Below are 25,505 nucleotides of genomic sequence, written 5' to 3' on the forward strand. Positions count from 1 at the left end.
TTTCACGTTCCCCGCCCAGTCTCTTCTCCTGTAATTGGGGTTCAACGCTAAAGGCCATCATTTATGGAGTCACTCCTACTGTGGTGGGACAACCGGAGCTTTCCGTGGCCAGGTTTCGGCTTCGTCTCAGTTCTACCCGCGGACCAGGTGTGCAGCGTGAGGACACAAGCCTGCTTCTCCGCAGCCCGCTGGTCCCCGGCCGATTATCAAGATGTACATGGAAAGGTGGGAACGTACATTCCCTTTTTCATCGGCACTGACCGCTGGTGGTGAAATCAAAAGAAACTCCGTTTACGTTTGTAGAGGAAACTCGTTATGGGGAAGCGCGCGGGAAGGTAGACCCGCTGCGTCCGGTCCGCGGAGCAGGTGTCCGAGGCCGCGGGCGAAAGTGCGGTCTTCCGCTGAGGTCGTCCGAGCAGCCGCTCCAGCCGCAGCGGCTCTCTCTTCTCGTCTGCGTGGAGTCGGGCCCCAGAGGCCGGGGCCTCATCCAGAACCGGACTCTAAGCCGCGGATTCCTCCAGCGTAAAGGCCCGCAGACTGAGCGCGGAGCCGAGACGTGGGCCCAACGCTCCTCCGTCCCGGGTCCCGGGGAGGAGCCGAGGGCGTCTTCAGAGGATGTTCGGAGAACGTTTCCTCCCCCGGCAGGTGGTTATGAGCGGCTTGGGCACAGCGGCTGTCGCCGGGCGCCGGCGTCCCCTCCCTGAGTCGGCGGGCGGACATCCCCGTTTCCCAGCCCCGCGCCCTCCCGGCGCCAGGGAACGAGCTCGCTTTTGCCCTTTCTGCCTTCAACTCCCGGAGCCAGCGCTGCAGGAGCTCTTCCGAGTGTGCCCTTGACAGTAGTTAAGAGTTCGTTGTTTGGGGGGCAGAGTCCTCTCCCTTCCCCGAGCACGAGCATGAGAGCCGGTTAAATGCGCCCCGCACATCCGCAAGCCCGCGAAACCCTGGTAGACACCGTTTCTCTTGCGTCGGAGTGGTGACGGAACCGTGATTAAGAGGAGCTTTTGCCCCTTGAAATGAAATCGTGCAAAGGAGAGATGCTATAAATAACGTCCCCTTCAGCTTCCCGCCGGATTTAGCCCCAAATGAGTATTTCGGTTGGAAGAGTTGTCTTTGATTGGGGAACCACCAGAACTGTCATCAGTCCGCACTGATTGTTTCTTCCTCTGCAGGCGGCACAGTGAGGGGGTGTGGGGGCCCCGCCTCGCCGCGCAGGAGGGCGCTGACTTCCTTTTTGCGCAATCCCAGGACCTCCCGTCGACCTAATTGGAGGTGCCTCCGATCGAAACTGGGTCAGGCAGGAAAATAAACACAGTTGCACTCATTAAGAACCCTTTCATTTCTTTCCTTTCTGTTGGAGGCGGACGAGGATCTACCGGTGCAGAAAAAGCTCTTTTATTCTAGAACTGGAGGAGGGGGGTTGGAAGGCCCCGCTGGAGAACGCAGAGCTCCAGCTGGGGGCGGCTGCGGTTGGAAAGCCGCTGGGTGTTGGAACGCGCCGGGGTCTCCGGGCGAGAAAGAGGGTGCCTGGGTGGAGCCCCGCAGGAGGGGCTCCCTACCTGCAGGTTGTCACCACCGGGGCGCCAGGTCTGGGCTGACACACTTGGGCGAGGGTGGTTTGTTCCTCAGGCCCTTCCAGGGGGCCCTCTGCTTTCGGGGTGCTGGTGGGTGGCAGAATAGCACTAATAGCTGCCCAGCCGCTCCTCCCTGTGCAGGCCCTGCCCTGGGAGTTTCTAGAAAGCGTCCAGCCCTCACCCCCTCTCCCACGTGGACCCTGAGCCATCACATAATTTGACTTTTCCTTGTCTGCTCCATAGAAGCCTGGTCCCTCCTGGAGAAGAAACTGCACGTAGTTGGGCTCTCTGGCTGGGAACTCATAGGCCCCTTGCTCTGACTTCATAGCTGCCTTCAAGGACCTTCAGGAGTTCCCACTGTGGTTCAGCGAGTTAAGAACCTGACATAATGTCCATGAGGATGTAGGTTTGATCTCTGGCTTTGCTCGGTGGGTTAAGACTCTGGCATTGCTGTGGCTGTAGTGTAGGCCTGTAGCTGCAGCTCTGATTCAACCTCTAGCCTGGGAGCTTCCATATGCCGCAGGTGTGGCCTTAAAAAGGAAGGAAGAAAACAAAAAAAAAAGATCATGTTCAAACACAGCTGAGGAGGAGGGGTTTGGGGGGCAGTGCTTAGAGCGGGAATCCCTGCTGGTCTCAGGGTTGGGATCCAGACCTTTCAGTGCTTCAGCCACATTGCAGTGCCAGGTCTGGCAACTGAGATCCCACGTCAAGCCAATGCACGCCCTGGCCGGAGAAAAAAAAAGGTCCTTGGTGTCAGAATGTGATCTTGAAGTGATTGCTCACCACTGGTTTTGTAGCGAAGAGGACCAGGGCGCCCCGCTTTTGGCCTTGGCTTCTGAGCTGCCCAGACAGGCAGATGCCGCACGGTAGCCCGAAGTGACTTCGCTGCCACTGAAATCAGAAACTCTGTGTTGCGAAAGACCCCCGCCCCCCAGAACTTGGAAGAGCACCGTAATACCAGCACATTTATGTATATGAAACTCAGCAGCAGACCCCTGGATTTAAAAATGCATGATTTTAGGAGTTCCCATAGTGGCGTAGTGGTTAACGAATCCGACTAGGAACCATGAGGTTGCAGGTTCAGTCCCTGCCCTTTCTCAGTGGATTAACGATCCGGCGTTGCCGTGAGCTGTGGTTTAGGTTGCAGATGCTGCTCAGATCCCCTGTTGCTGTGGCTGTGGTGTAGGCCAGCGGCTGCAGCTCCGATTAGACCCCTAGCCTGGGAACCTCCATATGCCGCGGGAGCAGCCCTAGAAAAGGAAAAAAAAAAAAAGACAAAAATGCATGATTTCATTCTCACATCTCTCCGTGAAAATTTAGTTCCTCTCTTGGAGAAAAGGGGATGGATAACTTTATTTCCCTGCGTTGTGAGTAGATGGGGTGAGATTTGTCTCAAGCAGTTTTTACCAAGTGAAGATGAGCCATTTTACTCACTTGAGTCAAAAAGGTGATTTTTTTAAGTGATATTAATCCAGTAAAATGACAGGCATCACCTCTGTGCACATTGTACGGAGGTCTCACAACTAGACACTCAGTTAATTGTTGGTTTCTCTTGATTTCGCCATGGTCAAACCCAAAGTGTTGAAGTGGCTTGAATGTTGCTGTGGTTTATGTTCAGTTCAAGGAGTGTTCGCGTCCGCGTATGGGATTGTCTAAGAATATGTGGCCACGTTTTCGTTCACGAATCACTGTAAGTCCTTCTTTTGGAACTAGTTAGGTTTTAGAAGAACAAGTCTTACAAGAAGTTTAAGTCATTGATGCCATATAAATTAAGAAGGTATTTTATTGGTGAGGGAGACTTCAATCCAATTATTAGATCAGTTTTTTAAAAAACATGTGCAGGCGTACGTCGCATGTCATGTGTTGCGCTTCAAAGACAGCATTTTTTAAAAATTGAAGGTTCAGGGCAACCCTTCGTTGAATGAGTCTACTGGTACCATTTTTCTTTTTTCTTTTTTTAGTTACTTAATGAATTTTATTACATTTATAGGTGTACAACAATCATCACAACCAAATTTGACAGCATTTCCATCCCAAACCCTCAGTGCATCCCCCACCCAGTCTTCTTTGGAAACCATAAGTTTTTCACAGTCTGTGAGTCAGTATCTGCTCTGCCAAGAAGTTCATTGTGTCCGTTTTTTAGATTCCACATGTCAGTGAAAGAATTTGATGTTGGTGTCTCATTGTCTGACTGACTTCACTCAGCATGATGATTTCTAGGTCCATCCGTGTTGCTAAAAATGCTGGTATTTCATTCCTTTTAATGGCTGAGTAATATTCCATTGTGTATATGTACCACATCTTCTTGATCCACTCCTCTGTTGATGTACATTTAGGTTGTTTCTATGTCTTGGCTGTTGTAGATAGTGCTGCAATGAACATCAGAGTACATGTGTCTTTGTGAGTCATGGTTTTCTCTGGATAGATGCCCAGGAGTGGGATTGCTGGATCAAATGGCAGTTCTATTTTTAGTTTTCTGAGGCATCTCCATACTGTTTTCCACAGTGGTTGCACCAATTTACAATCCCACCAACAGTGTACTAGGGTTCCTTTTTCTCCACACCCTCTCCAGCACTTATTGTTTGTACTTTTTGATGCTGGCCATTCTGGATGGTGTAAGGTGATACCTTCTAGTGGTTTTGATTTGCATTTCTCTAATACTGAGTGATGTTGAGCATCTTTTCATGTGTTTTTTGGCCATCCGTATGTCTTCTTTGAAGAATTGTCTGTTTAGATCTTCTGCCCATTTTTCGATGGGGTTGTTTGTTTTTTGGTATTGAGCAGCAGAAAGTGTTTATAAGTTTTGGAGATTAATTCCCTTGTCAGTTGATTCACTTGCAAAGATGTTCTCCCATCCTGTGGGTTGTCTTTTTGTTTTGTTTAGGGTTTCCTTTGCTGTGCAGAAACTTTGAAGTTTGATTAGGTCCCATTTGTTTATTTTTGTTTTCACTGTCATTACTCTAAGAGGTGGATCTGAGAAGATGTTGCTGTCGTTTATGTCAGAGGGTGTTTGGCCTATGTTTTCCTCTAAGAGTTTTATAGTATCTGGTCTTATATCTTGGTCTTTCATCCATTTGGAGTTGATTTTTGTGTGTGGTGTTAGGAAGTGTTCTAATTTCATTCTTTTCCATGTGGCTGTCCAGTTTTCCCAGCACCACTTATTGAAGGGGCTGTCTTTTCTCCATTGTACATTCTTGCCTCTTTTGTCATAGATTAGTTGGCTGTAGGTGTGTGGGTTGAATTCTGGGCTTTCTGTCCTGTTCCACTGATCTATATTTCTGTCTTTGTGCCAGTACCATATGGTTTTGGTGACTGTTGCTTTGTAGTATAGTCTGAAGTCCGGGAGCCTGATTCCTCCAGCTCCATTTTTCTTTTTCAGGATGTCTTTGGCTATTCTGGGTCTTGTGTGCTTCCAAACAAACTTTAACCTATTTTGTTTGAGTTCTGTGAAAAATGTCCTTGGTAATTTGATAGGGATTGCATTGAATCTGTAGACTGCCTTGGGTGGTATAGTCATTTTGATAATATTGACCCTTCCAATCCACGAGCATGGTTTTTCTTTCCCTCTGTTTGTGTCATCTTTGCTTTCTTTCATCAGTGTCTTATAGTTTTCAGAGTACAGGTTTTTGGTCTCTTTAGGTAGGTTTACTCCTAGGTATTTTCTTCTTTTGGATGCGATGGTAAACGGGATTGCTTCCCTAACCTCTCTTTCTGCTCTTTCGTTGTTAGTGTATAGAAATGCCATCAATTTCTGTGTATTGATTTTGTATCCTGCGACTTTGCCAAATTCATGGATGAGTTCTAACAGTTTTCTGGTAGAGTCTTTAGGATTCTCTAGGTATAGTACCATGTCATCTGCAAATAGGGATAGTTTTCATTGAGTGAGTCTACTAGTATCATTTTTCTTTTTTTTTTTTTTTTTTCTTTTCTTTTCTTTTTTCTTTTTTTTTTTTTTTTTTTGGTGGGGGGGGGGCTGCACTTGCAGAATATATAAGTTCCCAAACCAGGGGTCACATCGGAGGTACAGCTGCTGGCCTACACCACAGCTCACAGCAATGCCAGATCCTCGGATCCTTAACCCACTGAGCCAGGCCAGGGGCTGAACCTGCATCCTCATGGATGTTAGTCAGATTTGTTTCTGCTGAGCCATGACTGGGAAACAGGAAGAGCTCCTTGTGGCTGGCTTTCTCGCAGTGGTCTCCAGCCAAGCCCACGTTGCCTTCAGGCAGGCCTGTGTTGAGGTGAACCAGTCAGTGGAAACTCATGACTCTCTTGTGGACCAAATGGCGTGACATCCCTGGTTCTCTTGCAGACCAGAGATGATCTTTGTTTTCTTTCCTCTGCTGTTTACAAATCAAAATCCTTTAAGAAGTTAACACTCTACTGGGGTGGGGGGGAGTTCCCATCGTGGCCCAGCAGAAATTAATCCAACTAGTATACGTGAGGATTCAGGATCCATCCCTGGCCTAGCTCAGTGGGTCGGGGAATCTGGCTTTGCTGTGAGCTGTGGTCGCAGATGCAGCTCAGATCCTGCATTGCTGTGGCTGTGGTGTAGGCCGGCAGCTGTAACTCCGATTTGACTCCTAGCCCAGGAACCTCCCTACGCCATGAGTGTGGCCCTAGCAAAAAAAAAAACAAAAACAAAACAAAACCCACTCTACTGAGGAAAACAGCCTGATTCTTGGATCCTAACTTAAAATTTTAGAGAGAAAATGAACCTGTGATCCGAAGGCAGAGAGCTAGAGCTTAAACAGAAGTTTTCCTCGTTGGAAAAAAGGATGATGCCTAAAGAAAAACAGAGGAACTGACTAAGAAAAACTGTCTATAATCCCCTGTCTCTTGAGGCTCTTGCATCCTCATGCTTCACAGTCCTGTGCCAACACACATGCAGACATTTGTCTTTCTTACAGATGCCCTTGGGGAGGGGAACGTGAACCAGGCTCTGGGTACCAGCGTGTCGTCCATATGTATCCAGATACCTTCTCCTTAGAAAGTATCAAAGATCGGAGTTCCCGTCGTGGCGCAGTGGTTAACAAATCCAACTGGGAACCATGAGGTTGTGGGTTCGATCCCTGTCCTTTCTCAGTGGGTTAAGGATCCGGCGTTGCCATGAGCCGTGGTGTAGGTTGCAGATGCGGCTCGGATCCCGCGTTGCTGTGGCTCTGGCGTAGGCCGGCGGCTCCAGTTCCGATTCCATCCCTAGCCTGGGAACTTCCATATGCTGCGGGAGTGGCTCAAAGAAAGGCAAAAAAGACAGAAAAAAAAAAGAAAGAAAGAAAGAAAGACAATATCAAAGCTCGCTCGGGATGATGAAGATGAAATCAGTCCCGTCATTATGAAAATACAGTTCTGTAGAAGGCGTCCACATGTCTGTTTGAAAAAGCCAAGCTCTCCTGTTGCACCTGAGGGATCCTTTGTAGTAGCAGGGCCCTGTCATTAAGCGATACCTACAAGCCAGCTCCACCCTGCCTCTCCGGCTTTATGCATGGAGTTCACTTCAAACACAAAATACTTGGTTTTCCTCTATAGCAGTGGTTCTCAGCCCGCAGCAGTTTTATAATTTGTAGTATTTGGCAATGTCTAGCGACGTTTTTTTTTTTTTCATGACGACAACCACAGGGGGCGCGGGGAGGCAATACTGGATTCCATCATAGAGGTGGGGGTGCTGCTCAGCATCCTGCAGTGTGCTGGGCCCCCCCGCCGTGGAGACTCATCAGGCCCTACGTCAACAGCACGGAAGCCGAGAGCCTCTGTTGGTCAGGTGTTACTGTTTCTGGGCGGCCAGCATGACCGTCAAAGAGAGAAGGGGGTGGGGATGACATCGGAGGCCGTTCGGGCCGCTGTCACTCAGTGCCGCAGACGTCTTTCTTTCGCACGGTTCTCCAGGCTGGAAGTTGTCTGCATCAAGGCACCTCTGGTGAGGACCCCCTTCTGGGTTCACAGACGGCCCTTCCTCTCAGCGTCTCTCTCCGGCTCTCTTTATAACCCATTCACAAGGGTGGAGCTCTCAGGACCTCATCGCGTCCCAGGGGTACCGCCGGTTAACCAGAGAACAAACCTGACCCTAGAACTGAATTCCTCCTCGTCACTCCTGCACCCCCAGCCTCCCCAGAAGTCTCTGGAGAGCGGCAGGATGCTGCAGGATGCATTTTTGTTGGTGGTTCACTTTCTCTCCCCCAACTAACGTTCCCTGTTGTCATTTGGATACACTGATCTCATAGCTCCTTGTTGGCTCGCGAATAGTTTCTTTTTCAATTGAAGTAGAGTTGATTTACAGCGTTGTGTGCATCTCAGGTGTACAAGAGAGCGATTCATTGACATTTTTCCAGATTCTTTTCCATGGTAGGTTATTGCAGAGCATTGAGGAGCGTGCCCTGTGCTCCACAGTAGAGTCTTGTTGTTCATCTATTTTGTATATAGGGGTGTGTGTGTGTGTGTGAATCCTGAACCCCTCATTTATCCCTCTTCCTCTAGGCTTTTCCTGGTGCCGTCTTACACAGGAACTTCCCAGCGTCCACGTAGACATCTCAGGACAAATCTGTATTTTGAGTGTCCAGTTTTCTTTTCAATGTCTGCAAAAATACGGAAATAGCACCTAATTCAGTGACGTTAGAGAAGTATTTGTGCGTGGCAGAGTTCTGTTAACCACACAGTAAAATCTTGTTTCAAAGTAACATCTCACCACAGAGCGAGAACCAGCATCACCCAAGAGGCCACTGGATTAGTTACCCGTTGCCATGTGACAAATGACCCCCGAGTCAGCGGCTGGACACAGCCTGTTTGTTGTCTCGCCGTTTCCCAGGGCAGGGGTCTGGGCACAGCTTCCCTGGCGCCTCGGCATCAGGTCTTGGGAGGCTTCTCCACGGTGGCAGCTGGGCTGCGTCCTCGTGAGGAGCTGAGAAGGGACGGGTCTTCTTTCAGGGGCACGTTGTTGGCAGAAGTCGCTTCCCGGAGGCTGCCGCCGGGTCCCCAGGCCGGTCTCGTGATGGCAGCTCAGGGCCAGCAGCAGGGCCTCCACTCAGTACGAGGCTCCTGTGATGTAACAGCGCCAGGACGGACCTCTGGTCACCCCTGCCCGACGCCTAAGCAAGGGCGTGGCATCCACCTCCTCTGCCCGCCCCCTTCCGCTGGGCACAAGGAGTCACAGCAGGTGCTGCCCACACGGGAGGGGAGGGACACGCTGGGGGCCGTGCGGGGGGTGGGGGGGGCTCCTTCCCGCAAACTTTCCTCCACGTCCCCCCGCTTGACCGAGCCCTCGTCCTTTTGTCTTTTTCTAAATGACAGAAACGGCATTGTCATTCGATAGTGGAGGATTTGTGCTGCCGTAAAGGTGCCTGGACCTGTGTGTCATAGACGCTGAAGGCACGTCCCCAACAGCCCGACCTGTCTGGTGTTGGTGACATGATTGAGAGAGGTCGCGGCCTGTCTGGGCCGCTGCCATCTGGAGGGAATGCCCTTGCCAATGCCTTCTCCATGGGTGGGTGGGTGCTACTCCGGTTGGCTCGTGTGCTCCCTGGGCCAGGGCGCTCCGGGCTCTGACTTAGGACTGTTGTGACAGGAGTCAGACTCTAGGTTGTCGTCGACCTCTGGCACAGAGGCTCCCTGTGATAAGGAATGTCGCGTTATCCGATCTCGCCTGCCCCGAGGTTGCCCCTTGCTGTTCAGGTACCCTAGGTCTCCGCCAAAATGATGGAGCAGGTTCTGCAGGAAAATACAAATGAAGTAGGTTCTGTGTGTGCTTCGGCTGGCGTCCTGAGACCTGGCCTCTCTGGAGAAGTGACGTTAAAGTGACACCTAGGCTGCCTCAGCTCCTCCCTGATACCTATCTGCCTTTTCAGGGCCACGTGCGCCCTGTAGGTTCCGTGACCGGCACGGTCATCATTAGACTTTTAAGAGCAGAAGGCGCTGTGATTCATCCTTGCTCCAGAATCACAGATGCGATCCGGACTGTGCTGGCCCTGCCCAGGGGTGTCAAGGACACTGCTAGGCTGGCATCAAAGCTACCGCCTCTGTCCCAGCCTGCGTCAGCATTCTAATCAAGCTTGGTATCACGCACACCCCAGGGGTATTTACCAAATAAAAAGTTGGGGTTTGGGAGTTCCCTGGTGACTCAGTGGGCTCGGGGTCTGGCATTGTCACTACAGCAGCTCAGGTCACTGCTGTGCCTCAGGTTCAGTCCCTGGTCTGGGAACTTCTGCATGCCCTGAGTACAGGGGGGAAAAAGTTTATTTTTTCATTTTCCATTTCTCCTGAATTTGTCTTCATTAATGTGGTTGGTGTATGACCCCATCCCGGGATTAGAAAATACACCAGCTTATCTTTTGAGGGGACGTTTTCACCTCTATGTATGTATGTTTATACATGTACATAATTACACAATTTTTATGTCATCACCAAATATAACACGTATCAGGCATTCATTAATTACCTTTGCATGTATAACACCCTGAGCATTATTTTTTTCAATTGTCTCAAAAAGAATGCAGTTTTTTAAAAATACATACGGGCCGTGTTTCAAAGCTGTCTTCTGCTTTCTCCCTGCACCTGTCTCACAGAGAGTGGCTCCCGCTTTGTAAAGACCTCATCGCCGCCAGGTGAGGCTAAGATGAGCATAACCAGTGACGAGGTGAACTTTCTGGTGTATCGGTATCTACAGGAGTCAGGTAAGAAGGTCCCTCCGGAGCGTGGGGCATCCCCTTCCACGGGCACGTGCACGGCCTCCAGCCACCATCCAAATTCCAGGCTGGAGGAGAAGCGCCCAGGACGCTCTCGTTCAGAGGCTTGAAGGAGAGAGGGTTCGGGGCCATCCCTTTACTGCGGTGCATGAGGGAACGTGTTCTTTCTTCCCGTGACGTTTCTGTTCACATGACGTCAGGTTGGAATTCAGGCCGGAATTCAGGCCAAGAGTGATGGGGACAGACTCTGAGAGGGGTGGGGGTGGTTTGATGGTCTCGGCCCCTGGCACAGGGAAGGCATGTATGGGCTGGTGTATACATATGGTGTATAGAGATGGGGTGGGGTGAGTTCGTGTTCTTGGCTCACACCAAAGGGAAGGCATTTACGGGCTGGTGTAATGTGATGTCTGTGTGTACGGAGGCAAGGTGATTTGGTGTTCTTGGCTCCCACCATAGGGGAGGTATTCATGGGCTGGTGTATGCATTCGGTGTATGTCGATGGGGCAGGGTGATTTGGTGTCTTTGGTCCCCGCTGGTGTATACATACGGTGTATATATGTGAACCTCCTAGATTTAGGACCACTGGTTTATTGAGCTCCAACACCCTCCATCACCAAAATGATCCTTCCGCAGCTTTCTAAAATTCGGGAATTGGGAGTTCCCGTTGTGGCACAGTGGTTAACGAATCTGACCAGGAACCAGGAGGTTGCGGGTTCGATCCCTGGCCCTGCTCCGTGGGTTAAGGATCCGGCGTTGCCGTGAGCTGTGGTGTAGGTTGCAGATGCAGCTCGGATCCCGTGTTGCTGTGGCTCTGGTGTAGGCTGGCCGCTACAGCTCCGATTCCACCCCTAGCCTGGGAACCTCCATGTGCTGCGGGAGCAGCCCTAGAAATGGCAAAAAGACCAAAAAAAAATTTTTTTAAATAAATAATAAATAAATAAAATGCGGGAATTGTTCAGGTTTCTTGCAGCACTTTTGATTATGAGCGAGACACAACTGTGGTTCGTCACGCACCGACTAAACGCGTGTTCCGGGAAGGAGCCGAGGGTGCCGCAGAGCCCGAGGCAGGACCTGGCCTGGCTTCGTCAGGGCTCGTGGGGTTCCCCCGTGAGTCACTTGACAAGGATGAGCCCTGAGGTTCCCATCGTACGATATTGGGGCTGCCCCAAGCAGTGGAGCTTAAACACCGTTCAAAGAAATGCTTGCGGATACTTTTTAAAATTCTGAAGTCTATTAATTTTTTAATATTATTAATTTTTAACATGCATTTCTAAAATGCATACTTAAAAAAACTTGTGAGATACCCATTTTAAGGCGTGCAAGTGGACATTAATGCAGAAACATCCTTGTACCCACCTCCTTCGGAACCTGAGACAGACACCGTTTCTAATGCAGCAGGTCCTGTGTGCGTGACTTCCTGCTGCTTCCCCCCCCGCCGCCCCCCGTCTATGATCTTCCTGCATATATGATGGTTCCCCCCCCCCCCGGGCTCTTACCTCGCAAGGATGTTTTTCTAGGAGACAGAAAGTACAGGAGTGTTAGTTGCCCTGCGTCCTGGGTGGCCTGGACAGAAACGTATTGTCCCACTGGTCTGGAGGACAGCAGCCCGAAACCAAGGTGTCAGCAGCAGCGTCTGACGAAGGCTGTCAGCCTCTGCTCCGTGCCGCTCGCCCGGCTTCTGCTGGTTCGCTGGCCACCTGGGCACTCCTCGGCTTGCACGGGCATCGTCCCCACGTGCCTCCTTCCTCCTTTCTGTAAAGACAAGGTCGTCTTGGATGACGTCCCCCGGCCGTCCAGTACAGCCTCATCTTAACTCCTTGCATCTGCAGTGACCCTGTTTCCATGTACTGTCACATTCGGAGATGTTCCCGGAGGGTGGGACTTCAACATAGGAACTGGCAGGGGACCCAAGTCAGTCCATACCGGTTGGTCCCCTATGTATTTGGCTTTATATGCTTGATGTCGTGCTATGTATGTTCTACAGCTTGATTTTTCAAGAAGGAAGCCAGTTCCCAGGTCACACCTCCCAGAGACACACGCGCTAGGACTGAGGGTGTATCAGCTCTGAGCCTGGGGTCTGGACTCTTTCAGGGTCAGCCTGGAAGGTGCGGTTCTGATCCTTGAACAGATTATCTACCCCATGGGAGGGTCACCTTCCCTGCAGGGGTAGAGGGGGTGTCTTGTGGAGGGGTGGGGAGAATGGTTTTCCTGGGCAAAAGGGATGAAATGCATCCAGAAGCATGGAATAAATAAACACCTCTCCCAATCCATGCCTGGATCTCTGTCCCTTGTGGCCTCAATGGCATTTTTTTTAAAGCTGTACCTATAGCATATGGGCGTTCCCAGGCTAGAGGCTGGACCAGAGCTGAGGCTGCGGGCCTGCAGCACAGCTTGCAGCAACACAGGATCCTTAACCCACTGATTGAGGCCAGGGATCAAACCCATATCTTTGGTTTTTAACCTGCTGAGCCCCAGTGGAAACTCCACCCAGTGGCCTTATTTGTGGAGAGTGCACGTTCTGTCTGCATATACTTGAGATCATTTGCATTCGCTGTCACCAGAGCATAATATAAAAAACCTGCAGGGCTTTACCCCCATCAGTCAGGTAACTCATCACCACTGCTCTGATACCTCAGCCTCGGAACGGAACCAGGGCACCTCTTGCCTGGAGAACAGGTGTTCTCCTAGCACGGATCAGACGGAGTCCCAGACATATTTGCAAGGAAAATTCCGTGCATCCAACCCCGTTGCCCTGTCGACTCCCAGCATTGACTTCGAGACTCCTTCCTTTTAGAAACACCTCTGCACAAAGAACGGATGAAGGCAAGAGTATGGTCAAAATGTGTAAACAGATCAGGAGCTGAAACTGCCGTCCCTCTGTTTGTGAACCTCAGGATAAGCCAAGGGCGTGTAACCCAGAGAAAGGCTCTCCCCGGTGGTTGGGCCCCAGGGCCCCAGGGCAAGAGCGTTGCTGGGCTGTTTGAATAAACACACCCCTCCCCTAGAAAGTCGAGAGACTTCCTTTCTTAGTGTGTGTTTACATGTCTCACTTCTGTTGATGAAGCTTCTGTAACCAGGCAACGAGGAGACTAGAGACAACAAAGTATAGAATTTCCTCGGGGCCGCTCGTATGTCCATCTCCTGAGCTGCTGTCCTAGTTTGTCAGGGTCCTTGGAGTCAGATCCCATAAGGATTTGAGACTGCTCTGCGTCCCTCTGAAGGCTGCACCTGGATCTGACTGAACATCGTGCGAGGACACAGTCAAAGGAAAAAATGCATAATGTTTAAATGTTCATTTGGAGGTTGTTGTACATGTTTAATCTGAAATCCTCAAGGTCTGGTTAAGCAGATATTTATCGAGCACCCACCAGATTCAAGGAGCACCTTCTCCTTGGCCTGTTAGTGTCTCCTTTCTAGCTTTGCAAAGAAAGCAGAGAGGAGTTCCCTGGTGGCTCAGCAGGTTAAGGGTCTGACATTGTCACTGCTGCGGCTCGGATCGCTGTTGTGGTGTGGGTTTGATCTCTGGCCTCGGAGCGTCCTCCTGCCGCGGTTGTGGTCAGTATGCTCCCTGCCCTTCATCACCTCAGTGCATAAGGCTGTGTGTTGCGATGGGCGGTTCCTTCCTCAGCCCTGCTTTCTCCACCAGAGGTTGTGAGTCTCTGCTGCCAAGTCGTCCTTGTCTGTCAGCTTGAGGTTGTGTGTAGGAGAAAGCGGTGCGAAGGAGGGAGGGGGCCGCCAGAGGGGGGACGCCCTGCAAGGAGGCAGACTGCTGGCTCTCTGATCCACCTGCTCTTTGCCTCACAACCAGGGATGGACCCATAATCTTCCATGCCACCATGAGGGACAAGTTCCTTGGGAGCAGGGCTGCCCCTGGTCCTCGCCATCTGAGCAGGTGCAGAGAGCCCTGCCCTGGCAGCGTCCTGCATCAGCTGGGATGCTTTGGGCTGCAAGTAAGAGCCTCCACGATGGAGCTGTCATCCCGGGGACAGCCAAAGGGCAGGGATTGAAAAGCTGCTTTCCTGAAAGTGTGACGTGGATCCATATCACATCTTCTCCAACTTGGGGAAGAATCTCGAAAATGGACGTGTTTTGTTCCCCTGCCCTCAAGAGGCAGAATTCATGTCATCTTGGAATCTTCTGTGGCCTTCACCCAGCCGTGCGTTCCACAGCCATTAAGGAAGGGGGCTCTCGCTGTTGTCACCGTTGGCTGGATGAAGCCAGCGCCTTGCCCATAGGCAGCGCTCCCTAGGGACTCCGGATTTGAGGCGTCTCACAGGGGTGCTCACGGCAGCCTGATCAGTGAAACTAGTTAATGAGCAAGGCTTTTACATTCAGCAGGTGTTATGTTTGACCTGCTGCAGCACCAAAGTGGCCCGGTTGGTTTTTGCATGAGTTACAGCAGGCTGGCTTGGAGGGCCGGGAGTCTGGTGGCCTCTGCGTTACAGCAGTTAATTGTGTGGTCACTTTGGCCATCTGGGCAATTTTTAAGAAATGGACTGTGGCAGAGCGTCTTTGCCACCCGGCCCATGAGTCCCCTTCGCCCTCTGAGTAGAGGCTCACTGCACGATGCATGCAGAAGCCAATACTGTGTCACCACCTTTTGAGAAAGGAAGCTTTCTTGCGAGGTCCACCTGCAAGGTGATGAGAGGCAGGGCTCAATCCATCTCTCTCATCCAGGGATCCAGGCTTTGGGCCAAAACTTAAGGGGTTGGGGAAATTTCAACCTTGGAATCTGGTTAGCCAGTCTCAAATCAGTCCATACAAGCTCCTTGGGCTGCTGGCAGCTATATTTTCTTTATTGGGGGGCTTCTCGCTGCTTTAAGGGAGGCATTGGCAACACTTCCAGCCTCTGAGTTCCGTAGACTGAAGATGGTTGGTTCAGGGTCATCCTATGAGGCCCGGGAACCCGTCTCGCACCTGCTGCAGTGCTGCCTCTGTCCCATTACTCCAGGTTTGATCCATCAGTAAACTATTGAAGTATTTCTAGTTTAAACTATTGAAGTGTTTCTAGTTGGAATGTTTTCCCTTTTGTATATAGCCAGTGTTAAATCTTTAAATGCAGTACAGCCTCAATTATTGAGCTTCCTCTCAAAATGGTTTTCTACTTGTTTTATGTAGCCAACCTTGCGGTACTGTATGTTCAGAAACAAATCTTAATGTCTCAGAAATGTGAGCTCATGAAAATAGCTGATTCTGAATATTTAAAAGTAAATAAATAAATAAATAAACTATTTAAGGAGGCAAAGCCAGTTTAAGGTGGCCGGTGTTTTACAAGCCCTTTGACGGTGCATGCGTTTCTGCCTCCACGGGCTTCTTCGAGCCGCTCCTCCAGATCCTGGGAAAATCATGAGTCGTTCCCACCTCTCTGCGAATGCAGCAGGGGAGGCCAAATACGGCAGGGGAGGCCGTGGGTGTGAAAAGTGAGAAAATTCCCTAAGTGAGTCCCCGTAAGCGCATTCACTACTGCCTCTGGACTTCCTCCCCAAATCCAGCTTATAAAGAGGGATTGCCCCCCCAGACCCAATGGGGTGGGCCCCGGGGATGCCTTGATGGCGCCGCCCTTCACCTAACCGGGGGTTTGCCCGCCAGGCGTTGCTGAGGCTCTGGAGAAGGAGCTGGGTGGGTGGCTTTGGTGATTGTACCAGTGTCTTTGGTACATGCCCCCAGCCAGCTCCGCGACTGATGGGCGGAAAGGTGGTCTCGTGGGCTGGTCAGCGGAGAGCAGAGGAGGTCCGGGGTTTGAGGCCAGATTTTCCACAGCAGTTAAAGGATGCTGAGACCTTGTCTGCCATGGTCTCGCGTGGCGACCTTGGAGACGACAGACCTGACCTTTCCTCGGGGCATGTGGCTGCTCCTCCAAACCCTCCCCACCCTCTTCTGTACCGTCTTTTTCTTTTTTTTCTTTACGGGAAGGTATAATTTTTATGCCATAAAATTCACCCCTTTTAGAGGACAGATTTCCAGCATTTGCCACACGTCGACTGTCGTGTGACCCCCGGCACCATCATGCTGTGGCACAGATCGTCCTCCCCCGAAAAGCACCCAGTGGCCCACCCCGCCTCGCAGCGCAGCCCCTGGCACCCACTGCCCTGTTTCCTCCTGGGGTTTTGCCTTCGTGGGAATGGCTGGCAAGTGGAGTCTTGCAGCGCGTAGCCTGGGGAGTCCGGCTCCCTTCATTCAGTGCCTTTGTGACCGGGCCACCCTGGCGCCCACATCCGTGGTCCCTTCTTTAATGCTGCGTCGTATTACATTTTAGGGATGCGTGGCAGTCCGTCTTTTGTCCTGTTCAGGACCGTCTGAGGTGTCTCCAAGCTGTGATCATTACAGCTAAAGCTGCTAGAAACACTTGCACCCAAGTTTGCAGTGCTGACTGTAGGTTTTCATTTCCGTTGGGTCTGCACTGGGCGTGGGGTCCCTGGGTCGTGTGACAGGGTGGGTTTACCTTGATCAGAAGCCAGCATGTCCTCTTTGGTGTCCCCTCGCAGTGAGGCAGTTCGCAAACGTCGCTGGTTTTATAGACTGGATGGGACCTACAGAGCCCTTGGGTGCCTGTCCTGTAGGGTGTATTGGAAAGCAGGTAAAGGCCATTCTCGGGCGTTCCTGTTGTGGCTCAGTGGAAACACACCCATTTCGTATCCATGAGGATGCGGGTTCGATCCCTGGGCTCGCTCAGTGGGTTAAGGATCTGGCGTTGCCGTGAGCTGCAGTGTAGACCACAGATGCGGCTCGGATATGGCTTTGCTGTGGCTGTGGCGAAGGCCAGCAGCAGCAGCTCCGTTTCAGCCTCTAGCCTGGGAAGTTTTATGTGTCCTCGTAGGGCTGAAAATTACCCTTCGTGGACCTGGCCAGGTCACACCTGTTGAAGTCCACCACTGTGTCTTGTGCCCAGATCCGCTGAGTGAGAGGGCGTCCACACACACACACACACACACACACACACACACACACACACACTTGCTCCTGACATAGCTACAGCTCCTCAGGCACTGCAGCTTTCTTCAGAAAACCCAGAAACTGCAGCCTGGCCAGGCTCCAGTGCATAAGCCCGGCCTCTGAGCAGGACTGTGTCCACTTGGGTGGGCTCCCGTGTGGGTGGAGGGAATTCCTGCAGGCAGGACCCTCGGTGGGGCAGGCGCTCAGACTTCCCGTGCGTTATGTGCTGCCCACCCAAGGCAGTGACGTCATGGCAACCTGGGGAGTCGTTTCTCTGCATGGAGTTTTCTGACATCTTCACGCCGTGAAGAACAGACCGAAGCTTCATGGAAATGACGACTACGGTGGTAACTACAACAGTGACCAAGAAACACAAGTGAGCAAGTGTTGCACTAGTGTTTTGTCAGGTGGAGTGTGTTACCAGACGGCATGTCCCCCGTGGCTATCATTTTAAACATTCTATTTTATTTTTTAAATTTTTTTGGTCGTGTCCATGGCATGCAAAAGTCCCCCTGGCCAGGGATCAAACCCAAGCCACACCTGTGACCACAGCAGATCCTTAACCCGCTGAGCCACCAGGGAACTCCATATACACTTTAGATAATGAAAAGATCTGATCATTACAGTAGGTGGTGAAAATCCACGTACCATCACAAATCACCAGGATGGTGGACCTCCAACTGGGATTGAAAACTCCTTCTGGGAGTTCCCGTCGTGGCGCAGTGGTTAACGAATCCGACTAGGAACCATGAGGTTGCGGGTTCGGTCCCTGCCCTTGCTCAGTGGGTTAACGATCCAGTGTTGCCGTGAGCTGTGGTGTAGGTTGCAGACGCGGCTCGGATCCTGTGTTGCTGTGGCTCTGGCGTAGGCCGGTGGCTACAGCTCCGATTCAACCCCTAGCCTGGGAACCTCCATATGCCATGGGAGCGGCCCAAGAAATAGCAAAAAAAAAAAAAAAGAAAAAGAAAACTCCTTCTGGAGTTCCCGTCATGGCACAGTGGAAACAAATCCGACTAGGAACCGTGAGGTTTCGGGTTCAATCCTGGCCTCGGTCAGTAGGTTAAGGATTCCGTGTTGCCGTGAGCTCTGGTGTAGGTCACAGACACGGCTCGGATCTGACATTGCTGTGGCTGTGGTGTAGGCCAGCAGCTGTAGCTCCACGAAGACCCCTAGCCTGGGAACCCCCATGTGCCGTGGGTGCAGCCCTAAAAAGCAACAAAAAAAGAAAACTCCTTCTATGGTAGAATTTACTCTCTGGTTTGTCATGATTTGTGCTCAAAGGCCTTTTTTCCTCTTTTTTCTTTTTTGGCCCCCTCCTCGGCACAAGGAGCTCCCGGACCCAGGGATCAGATCCTAGCTGCAGTTTCAACTTAAGCCGCAACTGCGGCAACAACAGATCCTTAACCCACTGTGCTGGGCTGGGAATCAAACCTCGTCCCAGTGCTCCCAAGATGCCTCCAGTCCCATTGTGCCACAGCAGGAACTCCAAGAAGCCAGTGCATTGTGCACATGTGTTGCCTGCATTAGCATTGCCGTAGAAGCTTCTTCAGGAAGGCGCATCAGTGGTTTTCGCAAGTGCTAGTCGGCACGTTAGACACGTGCGGTTTCCTAGAGAGCTGTTATCTGCACACAGTGACTGGCCAGGGAGAGGGAGGTGTATTTCCTTTGATTTACCTAAGTTATGAGTTAGGTAGCATCTTTGTGAATAAGGCGGAATGGGAAATACTGGGGACGCAGACTCTCAAAGTCCTAAATGGAAGTGACATGACATTTCCCATTCGTTTTGTCGAGCTTCTGTTACAAGAAGAATCACAGTGGTTTCTTGGCGAGGTGGCATGCGTGTGTGCCCTGCGATGTTCCCCGCAGGTCAGCGCGCTTAGGACGGATGGGTTAGACGGAGGAAGATTTAGGCGGCATTGTCTCTCCACAGCTGAGCGCAAGTGCAAATCTTAAGAGTGGTTCTGTCTAAACACACAGACGTACTATTGTCCAGAAAGATTACCAGGCCGTTTAAAAATCATACATGTCAGCGCAGCCGTGTCTTGGGACCAGGTAGGGCCGAAGCCTGTTTGGATATTCCAGAGCCCCGCTGTGGTGGGCGAGGCGGTCCCCACGGCCACAGGCCTCCAAGCTATTTCCACAGAAACATCCGACTGTGGGCGTGCACAGGTCCCCTCTGAAGAAGCACCAGGTGACTTCGAGCCTGTATAATCGAATGTATCTTCCGCCAGCCATCCGGATTCAAGAAGGTTCCCAGGAAAAAGAAAAAGGCAGTTCCCATCGTGGCTCAGCAGTAACGAAAACAACTAGTATCCATGAGGGACACGGGTTCGATCCCTGGCCTCGCTCGGTGGGTTAGGGATCCGGTGCTGCTGTGAGCTGGGGTGTAGGTCAGAGGCATGGCTCGGATCTGGCATTGCTGTGGCTGCGGTGTAGGCCGGCAGCTGCAGCTCCAGTTCAGCCCCTAGCCTGGGAGTCTCCACATGCCATGGGTGTGGCCCTAAAAAGGAAAAAAACTATTAAACAGAAATTGTAATTTTTCGTCTCCATTGTCTGTGGCGCTCTGTGTGTGTGGGAGATACAAGTGAAGCTGAGACAGTTTTCATTAGATTTTGCAGGTCACTAGCCATAGGGGGCCTAACTTGTGGTTTTTGTTTGTTTCAGTGGCTTTTGGTTTTTTGGCCAGGCGCACAGGATGGGGAAGTTCCTGGGCCAGGGCTCAAACCCGCCCCACAGCAGTGACAATGTCAGATTCTTAACTCGGTGAGCCACCAGGGACTCCTTGTTCTAGGTTTTGATGGGGTGTCCTCTGTATAATGGCTTCAAGTAGTAGCCGTATTAACTTGGACCTGGATCGCCACACCAATCTTCTGGGGCTTTTTTGCGTTCTTTTTTTTTTTTTTTTTTTGTCTTTTTAGGGCTGTGCCTGTGGCATACGGAAGTTCCCAGGCTAGAGGTCAAATCAGAGCTGCAGCTGCCAGCCTGCACCGCAGCCACAGCAACGAGGGATCTGAGCTACATCTGTGACCTATGCTGTAGTTTGTAGCAACGCCAGATCCTTAACCCACTGAGTGAGGCCAGGGGTTGCACCCGCATCTTCCTGGATACTAGTTGGATTCTTGACCCGCTAAGCCACAGTGGGAACTCCTGAGACGCTTAGAAACAGAAAAAATAGTGAAAAGTCATCTGAAGGTGAACAGCAGCTGTCGTGTGTATATAGCACAAATTTTTGCATCCTCAGGAACTCGGGGGGGGAGGGGCTCCCCGGCCAGCAGCTCCTGCGTAGTTGTCACGAGAAGCAGTTCTGCGTTTGATGGGGACCACAGGCCCTGGGTGGCCCATATTTTTATAGAGATGACAAAAGTCTCTGCAAGGCTTTTCCACTCCCTTTCCAGTGTTCTAACATGTTTTAAGATTTCCTCTTAAGGGGTGTTCCCTGGTGGCTCAGCGGGTTAAGGATCTGGTGGTGTCACTGCAGTGACTCAGGTCACAGCTCTGGTGTGAGTTCGATCCCTGGCCTCAGAAAGTCTTCATGCCCCAGGGTGAACCCGCCCCCCCCCCAAAAAAAAACCTTTAAAATAAAATAAAATATCCTCTTACAATCTTTAGCTTGCAGAATTCCATTTTGTGGGCGAGCTGAGTGTCTTAATCTCCAGATATCCTGAACGGGCACAAGGCCCTGCATGATCTCGAAGCCTTCGGCCTTCCAGAGAGGCCAGGCTGTCTCCCCTCAGCACTGCTGACCTCTGGGGAGGACCATCCTTTGTGGAGGGGCTGTCCTGAACTAGCAGATGGTGAACGGCATCCCTCTCTCCACCCACTGGGTGACAGTCACCCTCGCCCGCCCTCAGTGCTGGTGGACTTTGCCACACGCGACTGAAATGCAGAATCACCCCCCATTGAGAGCTACGGATTCACGTCCTTTAGCGGAGGGATGTTTTTCCTCCCGTGGGGTTTTTTTGGCAAATGGAGTGGTAACGGGGTTCTCATTTCCTCCCCCTTTATCATCTTCCGGGGCTGCGTGTGGATCCTTCCCCCGCAGAACTGCAGCGCCCTTTAAGCGTGGGCATAATGCAGCCCGTTTTTCTTGAAATTTTCTGGGGTCCTTTTCCCCTCGAGGAAGGGGGCAGTCTGCCAGACCATTCTCCAGCAGATAATAAAATAATGGGGAGTAGCAGTCTTTCCGGCTGGGCTTTTCTGGCTCCCAGTGAGGAGGTGCGATGAACCAGGAAGGAGGTGTTACTGCTCATCTTTGTGAATGACCGCATCTCCGCAAATGATGAACCTCATCAGCTGACGGATCGCCCGGTAGCTCCGCGGTGCGTCCTAGGACCCTGGGGTGCCTTCTTATGCAGGACACCTTTCCCAGATTCGGGACGTCATTTGAATGGTTCCACTCTCCTAATTTAAACACAAGTTCAGGGCTTATTGTTCAGCTGAGTCTCTAAAAATATTTTTGACTGCAGTGGCTCTTTTACAATGCTGCTGTGTGTCCCTGAAGATTCACGGAAGTGTTACGCTCATCCCCGTAGGTAACAGCAAAAAAATCCAGGTTATCTTGTGCTGCCTGGCGACTACGCCTGCTGCTAGTGTTTTGGATACAAAGTTACTAAGAGATGAACATCTTAAAAATCTTCCGCCTGGGAGCTCCCGTTTTGGCGCCGCAGGGTGGGCAGTGTCTTGGGAGCGCTGGGATGCAGGTTCGAGCCCCACCTGCGCACAGTGAGTTGAGAATCTGGCATTGCCGCAGCTGTGACTTAGATCACAAGTGCGGCTTGTGAACGCCAGGGAGGCCAAAAAAAAAAAGAATTCTCCCTGAAGCAAATAAAGGTGGACGCTCGGTGAGGTCACGGTTGTGTTAACTGACCTCACTGTGTGATCCTTCCCCCGCGTATATGCGTGTGTCAGGTCATCGCAGTGACAACAGCACCTTCACCTGACACATTGCTAGAGCGCAGTGAGGCTGGGGGAGGGGAAGATGCAGCGGAATCGGTCAGTGCTGTGCCTCCGTTTCTCTTCTGTTCCTCTTAACTGTGGTGTACTTGGGTGTGCATCTTGTTGGCTCAGGTGTCTAGTTGCTGCAGTATCTTGTACCATCCTTTGTTTTGGAAGCCATAGCTTCCGTCTTTCTCCGTTACTGTGTAATCAGTGCAAACAAACAGAAGATGCAGGTGCAAACGGGCTAAGGGAAAAGGTACAAGGACCCAGTCCAGGAGAAACCCGGCACGTGCTTGCCAGTGTCCCCTCCTGGTGGAGCTCCCTGGCGGCACATAATTGTCCCGGGAACACATACAATGACTCGGGAGGCAGTGCTGCTAAACACCCGAGGCCCCCACCCCAAGTCTGAGCTTTGGCATTCAGGTTTTTATCAGAGGTCAGTCCCGTGGCCTCACAGCCCCTGCTAAAGGGGACAGACCCTAGCTGTCAAACTGCCTCGGTCCAGTCCGAGTAAACGGGTTAAGGTTTTGTATCTGTCATTTGTGTGTGTGTGTGTGCGCGCGTGCGCTTTATGTCACTCTTTATTTTTTTAATGTAATTTAATTGAATTCAATTTGATGGATGCTACTTGGGTTTGTTACCCCTAAACCACAACAAGACCGCCCATGTCACTTTTTTAAACATCCCTTTAAAAAACGTAAGGGTGGCTGAGGACTGGAGAGTGTGCCTCGCATGCCTTTTGTGTAGAAAACACAGCATCACCCAGGGTAGCTTTGCGGCATCAGTGACTCGCGCTGCTCCGCCACGGAAGCCTGCCCACGGCTCAGGATGCCACAGGGCGAGCTTCGGCCTGTGCCACGGGACGCAGGTGCTGGAAGGAACCTGAACTATGGGAACCGTCTCATCACAAAGCTTCTGGTCGTGGTGCTAGTTGCCAACCAAACACCTCTTCATTCAAAAAAAGAGTGTTTTCTTAAACCGCCCTGTGGATTTATTGATAAGTACTCAGAGCAGCAGAGCAGAATCATGGACAAGTCGTTCCTCAAATGTTCGCAGCCATCCCAGTTCCTGTGCAGTTTGGTGGTGCTGTCTTTTCTGAGTTTACTGCTCCAGTGTGTGTGTGCGTGTGTGTGCGCGCGCGCGTGCAAGTGTGTGTGTATAAAAGCTCAGGTTCAAGATTGACTGTTCTTGTGCTGATTAATTTGTCAGGGGGGAAAAGCAAGTACAGGAAAATCCCTTGAGAGCCAGTTGAGTGTCATGCGTGTCTCGCTCGATATAGCCAAACATTTTGCAGTGGTGCTGCCATCCGCAAGGGGCAGACGCCGTCGAAGAGGCCCTGAAGGCTCGTTGGACTGGCGTTCCTGCTCTAACGTTGGGGGTGGTAGGAAGAAGCCGCAGAGATGGCTCCTGTTTCCTTCTTTAGCTGAGATGAAACAGCCACTTCCAAGGTGCCTGTGTCCAAAGTTCACACAACCGTATGTTTAAGATCCGCCTGCTCTGAAATTCTAATGTGACCTTAAAAGTGTCGGGCTTTGATGTGTTTTATTTCCTGCCAACTCGAATTCCCTTCCTTCCTTCCAGCCTGCAGAGCGAGGCATCTGGACAGTCAGACAAAACACGGTCCTTTCTCGCCCACGTGTCTCAATGTCTTCTATGCACCTCTTCAATGCCCTTGTCCCCGCGGTGACATGCTTTGCTTTTCTTCCCACATCTGTGTCGGTAGCTGGTGTCATGATCCCTCTGCACATCTGGATGTCCATCCCACCCCCAGTCTGGGTGTCCATCCCTCCCCTCCCCTCCCAAGTCTCGGTGTCCACCCCCACCCACCATCTGGGGGTCCATCCCTCCCCTCTCCACCCCAACCCCCCTCCCCAGGTCTGCGTGTCCATCCCTCACCACCACCACCCCCCGCACAGCCTGGGTGTCCGTCCCCCCATCCCGAGTCTGGTGTCCACTTCCAGCCTCTTCATTGCCTTCCATGCTGCTATTTTGGGGTGTTTGTTTCGGCCACGGCTGTGGGATGTGGAAGTTCTGGGACCAGGGATTCAGTGACAATGCTGAATCCTTAACCCACTGATCTACCAGGGAGCTCTCCTGTTTTGTTTTTTTCTTTTTTTTTTTTTTTTTTTTTTGGTCTTTTTGTCTTTGTTGTTGTTGTTGCTATTTCTTGGGCCTCTCCAGCGGCATATGGAGGTTCCCAGGCTAGGGGTCTAATCGGAGCTGTAGCCACCGGCCTACGCCAGAGCCACAGCAACGCGGGATCCGAGCCGCGTCTGCAACCTACACCACAGCTCACGGCAACGCCGGATCGTTAACCCACTGAGCAAGGGCAGGGATCGAACCCGCAACCTCATGGTTCCTAGTCGGATTCGTTAACCACTGCGCCACAGCAGGAACTTCAGCTCTCCTGTTTTGGATGTATGTCTCCCATGCATTCTGTCATGGCATCCCACACCTATTACCAGGGCCATTCCCTGACCACTGCCTCTACCCTCCAGAGAAAAGCTTCCTCTGCCCCATGGTCTTATCCCAGTTTAGTATAGAAACGTCAGGAGTTCCCACTGTGGCTCAGCAGGTTAAGGACCCGGTGTTGTCTCTGTGAGGATGAAGGGCTGATCCCTGGCCTTGCTCAGTGGGTTAGAGGCCCGTCGTTCCCGCACGCTGCAGTGTAGGTCACAGATGCGGCTCGGAGCAGGTACTGCCGTGGCTGTGGCATAGGCCCTGGCTGCAGCTCTGATTCCACCCCTGGCCTGGGAGTTCCCATATGCTGCAGGTGCAGCCATTTAAAAAAAAAAAAGGAAAAAAGATGGGTAGACACAGAAACGCCAGCATCACATTCACCTGTTCTCCAGAGTATCCTTCCTAGGAGCTCCATCTTTAGTCCCCTCGTCCTGACGTCTCCAACAGCCAGGCACCCCCCTGTATCTTTGTGTTACTTCTGTCCCCGCGGCTTTGCTGTAGTGACAGTGGCTCCCGCTTATACAGCCAGGCATGACTCTAAGGACTTGACCGATAAAACAGTTACCCCCTAAGGAGTGGGTACAGCTGCCTCCAGCACTGACAGGTGAGACACCCAAGGCTTGAGAGGGTACCAGCTTGGCCACGTCACACTGCCAGGAAGTCATAGAGCTAGGATTCAAAAACGGGCCCTCAGACTTCAGAATCTTCCATTTAAACGATTTTTCTTGATGCTTAATGTAGTGAAATTGATGTATTTTCTGACATTTAAACTCCATCTTCCTAGAATAAACCCCACTCGGCCTGGACATTTTGTCCTCTTCAGATGTCAGTGGTGTCCCTGAATGCTCTTTGTTCCCACCGTGGTTTACTCGTGTTTATTTTACCACGAAAAGCGAGGCTGTGCTCTTCCTGTTTGAATGTGCGCATC

General features: G+C 51.5%; 1 protein-coding gene across 8 annotated transcripts in view; it reads left to right on the top strand.

The window, feature by feature from the left end:
- Positions 1–25,505, top strand: part of TBL1X (transducin beta like 1X-linked) — a 244,520-nt gene that overhangs the window by 172,139 nt on the left and 46,876 nt on the right. For 6 of the 8 annotated variants that reach the window (XR_002340726.1, XR_002340725.1, XR_002340727.1 and 3 more), the window contains one exon: positions 10,127–10,234. The exons of the other annotated variants lie outside the window; for them this stretch is intronic. Coding sequence is in view for 3 of the 6 variants with exons in the window: in XM_021080268.1 (XP_020935927.1) it covers positions 10,177–10,234 (58 nt within the window). In the remaining 3 variants the exon portion in view is untranslated. The remainder of the gene's footprint in view (positions 1–10,126; positions 10,235–25,505) is intronic. 8 annotated transcript variants of the gene reach the window in all.

Source organism: Sus scrofa, chromosome X, assembly GCF_000003025.6.
Source record: "Sus scrofa isolate TJ Tabasco breed Duroc chromosome X, Sscrofa11.1, whole genome shotgun sequence".
Lineage (NCBI taxonomy): Eukaryota > Metazoa > Chordata > Mammalia > Artiodactyla > Suidae > Sus > Sus scrofa.